Raw genomic sequence first — 2,806 nt, forward strand, 5'->3', positions numbered from 1 at the left:
CAGGGTGCAAAGCCCACGTGGCCAATCGGCCCGTGGAAAACCACCGCGACATTTGGTCGATCGCTTGTTGGGATATTCTGCCCCGATCCCTGTCCTTTCCCCAGGTGGGAGATCCATGCCTACACACGTCGGGAAGAAAAGCCACCAACTTGCGTGCGAGAGGCGACGGCGTAAAGCGTACCTAGCGAATAGCTATCTCCTTCACCTCAGTGCTACCCCTAGGGTTTTCCTCACCTCCCCTCCTTCCTACGACCCGAACTGGAAGGGTGATCTCCCGCAGTGGGAGGAGAGGATCCCCGATGGCCATGGAAATCCCATGTGGCCCTGGGATACTTTCTCCTTGCAACCAAATTAGACCTAAGTGTAGAATTGTCCATGGAATGACACCCTCAGAGTGAAGATCACATCATTCTGAAACGACTAGTTACGGGGTTTCTGCGGATCTCTCTCTACCCAACAACTAACCTTTCTCCCTTGAATTTGAATTTTAGGGTTGACCTGACTCCCCACTAACTTTCAATTAAATCTACCCACGTCAGCCATTCTGCAATTCTTTATAAATTCTCCCTGTAACTCTAGCAAAGCTCTATTTTTCTATACCACGCGTTCACAACTACCCTCCTTTCCAAAATGCAAGATTTTATTCAAAAAAAGACAAATTTCTATAACTCCGACAAAGTATTTAGAGAAATATTTAATGTCTACAATATCAAATCATTTATCATTATATTTGTTTTTCTGCGGGATTATCATTATATTTGTTGTGAAAAAGATTTTACTTATTTGATATTGTAGATGTTGATATATTTTCTTATACACTTAGTCAAACATACAAATATTTGACTTTAGAAAAACTAATACATGAAACAGAGGGAGTATATTAAAATAGCTAGTATTATTCTTTCCATACACATATGCAAATACGTACTTACATACTGGTTTACACAATCATGCAGGTGGTATATATGTGTGTATATACACAGGCGTCAAAGGTAGGATTATATAAGTTATGCCGTCGGGTAGGAAGGCTGCATGGCGAGTCCGCAGAGGCCTTGCTCGTCGGCGACATCCCTCTCCATCCTGATGAAACCGTTCTCGCCCCATGATGCGCCCCACGAGTTCTTCATCACCCAGTACTTGATCCCGTCGCCGGCAATGCCGTACCCGACCGCCGCGATGCCGTGGTCGAGCTCCGTGCCACAATTGCCAGAGAGAACGCCGCCCTTGTAGAACCGAAAGAGGTTGTCCCCTCCATCAACGGCCACGGACACGGGCTGTGCGGCCACCGCCTTCTGTAACGACGCCTCGTCATTGGCCGGCACATCCTCGTACCCCTTGATGGATGCGGCGGCGTTGGACTCCTTGTTGGAGTTACAGCTGCCGTCGTTGCCGGTGTAGGGGTAATTGCCCTCGGTGGTTAGGCCACCGTTGTCGATGATGAACTCGAAGGCGTTGTCCATGAGCCCTCCCTCGCAGCCCTGGTCCATGCCGTCCACATCGCAGTCCACCAGCTCCTGCTCCGACAATGAGATCAGTTTCCCGGTGCTCAGCTTCACGATGCCTTCCATAGAGGCCACCGTGGAGAAGGCCCAGCAACACCCTGAAATATTCCACATTACATAGGTGTTGATATGTTAGTCAATGTCCATAAAATGACAAGAATAATTGAATAACATAATGTAAACTAGTACGATCATGTGCAGTGTTCTCATTTCCAATAAAACATGAAATTTCGAAATTTCTGTCAGCGGGTGTTCAAATATTTTCATTTCTGTTAACAAAAATCAGCCAAACACGAATTTGAGCCAATTTAAATAGTATATGAACTTTTATCAATTGAAATATTCTATGTGACCTATAGCTAAAAACTAAGAAACTTCAGTAATATCAGTGGTGCCTAGAATATTTCTAGAATCGAATTCTAGAACAGTTCAAAATAGTCACGCGTAATTGTGTGAATATGAGCTTACCACATTGGCCTTGGTCTTTGATGGGAGTGACCGCGCCTTTGGTTCTCCAGTCCACAGATGTTGGGAGCGCATCGAGGCTAACGTTCGCATACGTGAACCCCGTCTTCCTGCCCTTGTTACCACCCACCGGCGCCTTATACCCTGTGTGCGTAGCCCTGAATTCATCGTCGGCGATATCCGCAAACTGATTAGCCTCGAGCCAGAACTTGTCGGTCCCTGCATTCACCGACTCGATGAACGCGACATTGGCCTTGAACACCTCTAGCCGGTGTGCTTTCTCAGCAACGTCATTGTACACACGGCCATACTTAGCCATCCACTGCTCATGCCTTGTGACAATAGACCGATCCTCGGCGAGGTCCCGGGCTGCAAGAGCGCTAAGCACGCAGGCGCATGCGAGGATGGCGAAGAGCAAACCTTGTGAGTAGCTAGCCATGGCTGGCCGGAGTAGAAGTTGGAGATCGAGGAGGTTGTGGTGATCTATCTTGTTTGAAATTGGGGGTGTAATGTGGATCATATTTATAGGGATCAGATGATTCATGGCTCGGCTGTACTGAACTGCGGGGATTGTAGGTAAGGATGATAATGATTTGCTGCGTGCCGTGAGAGGACGTACATCAGATTAATTCTTGTTAAACAAAGGAATGAATTAGCTTGGCAGGTGAGCTGAGAACAACAGGGACTAATTCTTGTTAAACAAAGGCATGGATGGACTGGATTATTACTTCGTTCAAGAATATTGAACGTCTAGTTTGCTCGTTAAACAAACATGTTGATAAGGGGACTAAAATAATTACTTTAGTTATCCGTTTCTTACAGTGAGTTTATGATCAGTT

The 2,806-nt window shown here is 46.3% G+C and overlaps 1 protein-coding gene across 1 annotated transcript; it reads right to left on the bottom strand.

The window, feature by feature from the left end:
• Positions 1–1,007: 1,007 nt before the first annotated feature.
• LOC119314584 (senescence-specific cysteine protease SAG39-like) lies at positions 1,008–2,406 on the bottom strand. Its single transcript, XM_037589314.1, has 2 exons — positions 1,971–2,406; positions 1,008–1,600 (listed from the first exon to the last, which is right to left on the bottom strand). Exons 1-2 carry the CDS (start codon positions 2,404–2,406, stop codon positions 1,008–1,010), a joined length of 1,029 nt encoding a protein of 342 aa, XP_037445211.1.
• Positions 2,407–2,806: the final 400 nt, after the last annotated feature.

This window comes from Triticum dicoccoides, chromosome 6A (assembly GCF_002162155.2).
Source record: "Triticum dicoccoides isolate Atlit2015 ecotype Zavitan chromosome 6A, WEW_v2.0, whole genome shotgun sequence".
NCBI lineage: Eukaryota > Viridiplantae > Streptophyta > Magnoliopsida > Poales > Poaceae > Triticum > Triticum dicoccoides.

What these genes read in the sequence shown, in the direction of transcription:
- LOC119314584 (XM_037589314.1), bottom strand. Translation starts at nt 2,406, where the DNA reads ATGGCTAGCTACTCACAAGGTTTGCTCTTCGCCATCCTCGCATGCGCC. An exon ending in CAAAGACCAAGGCCAATGTG is followed by an intron (nt 1,601 to 1,970) that starts GTAAGCTCATAT and finishes GGAATATTTCAG; the next exon opens with GGTGTTGCTGGGCCTTCTCC.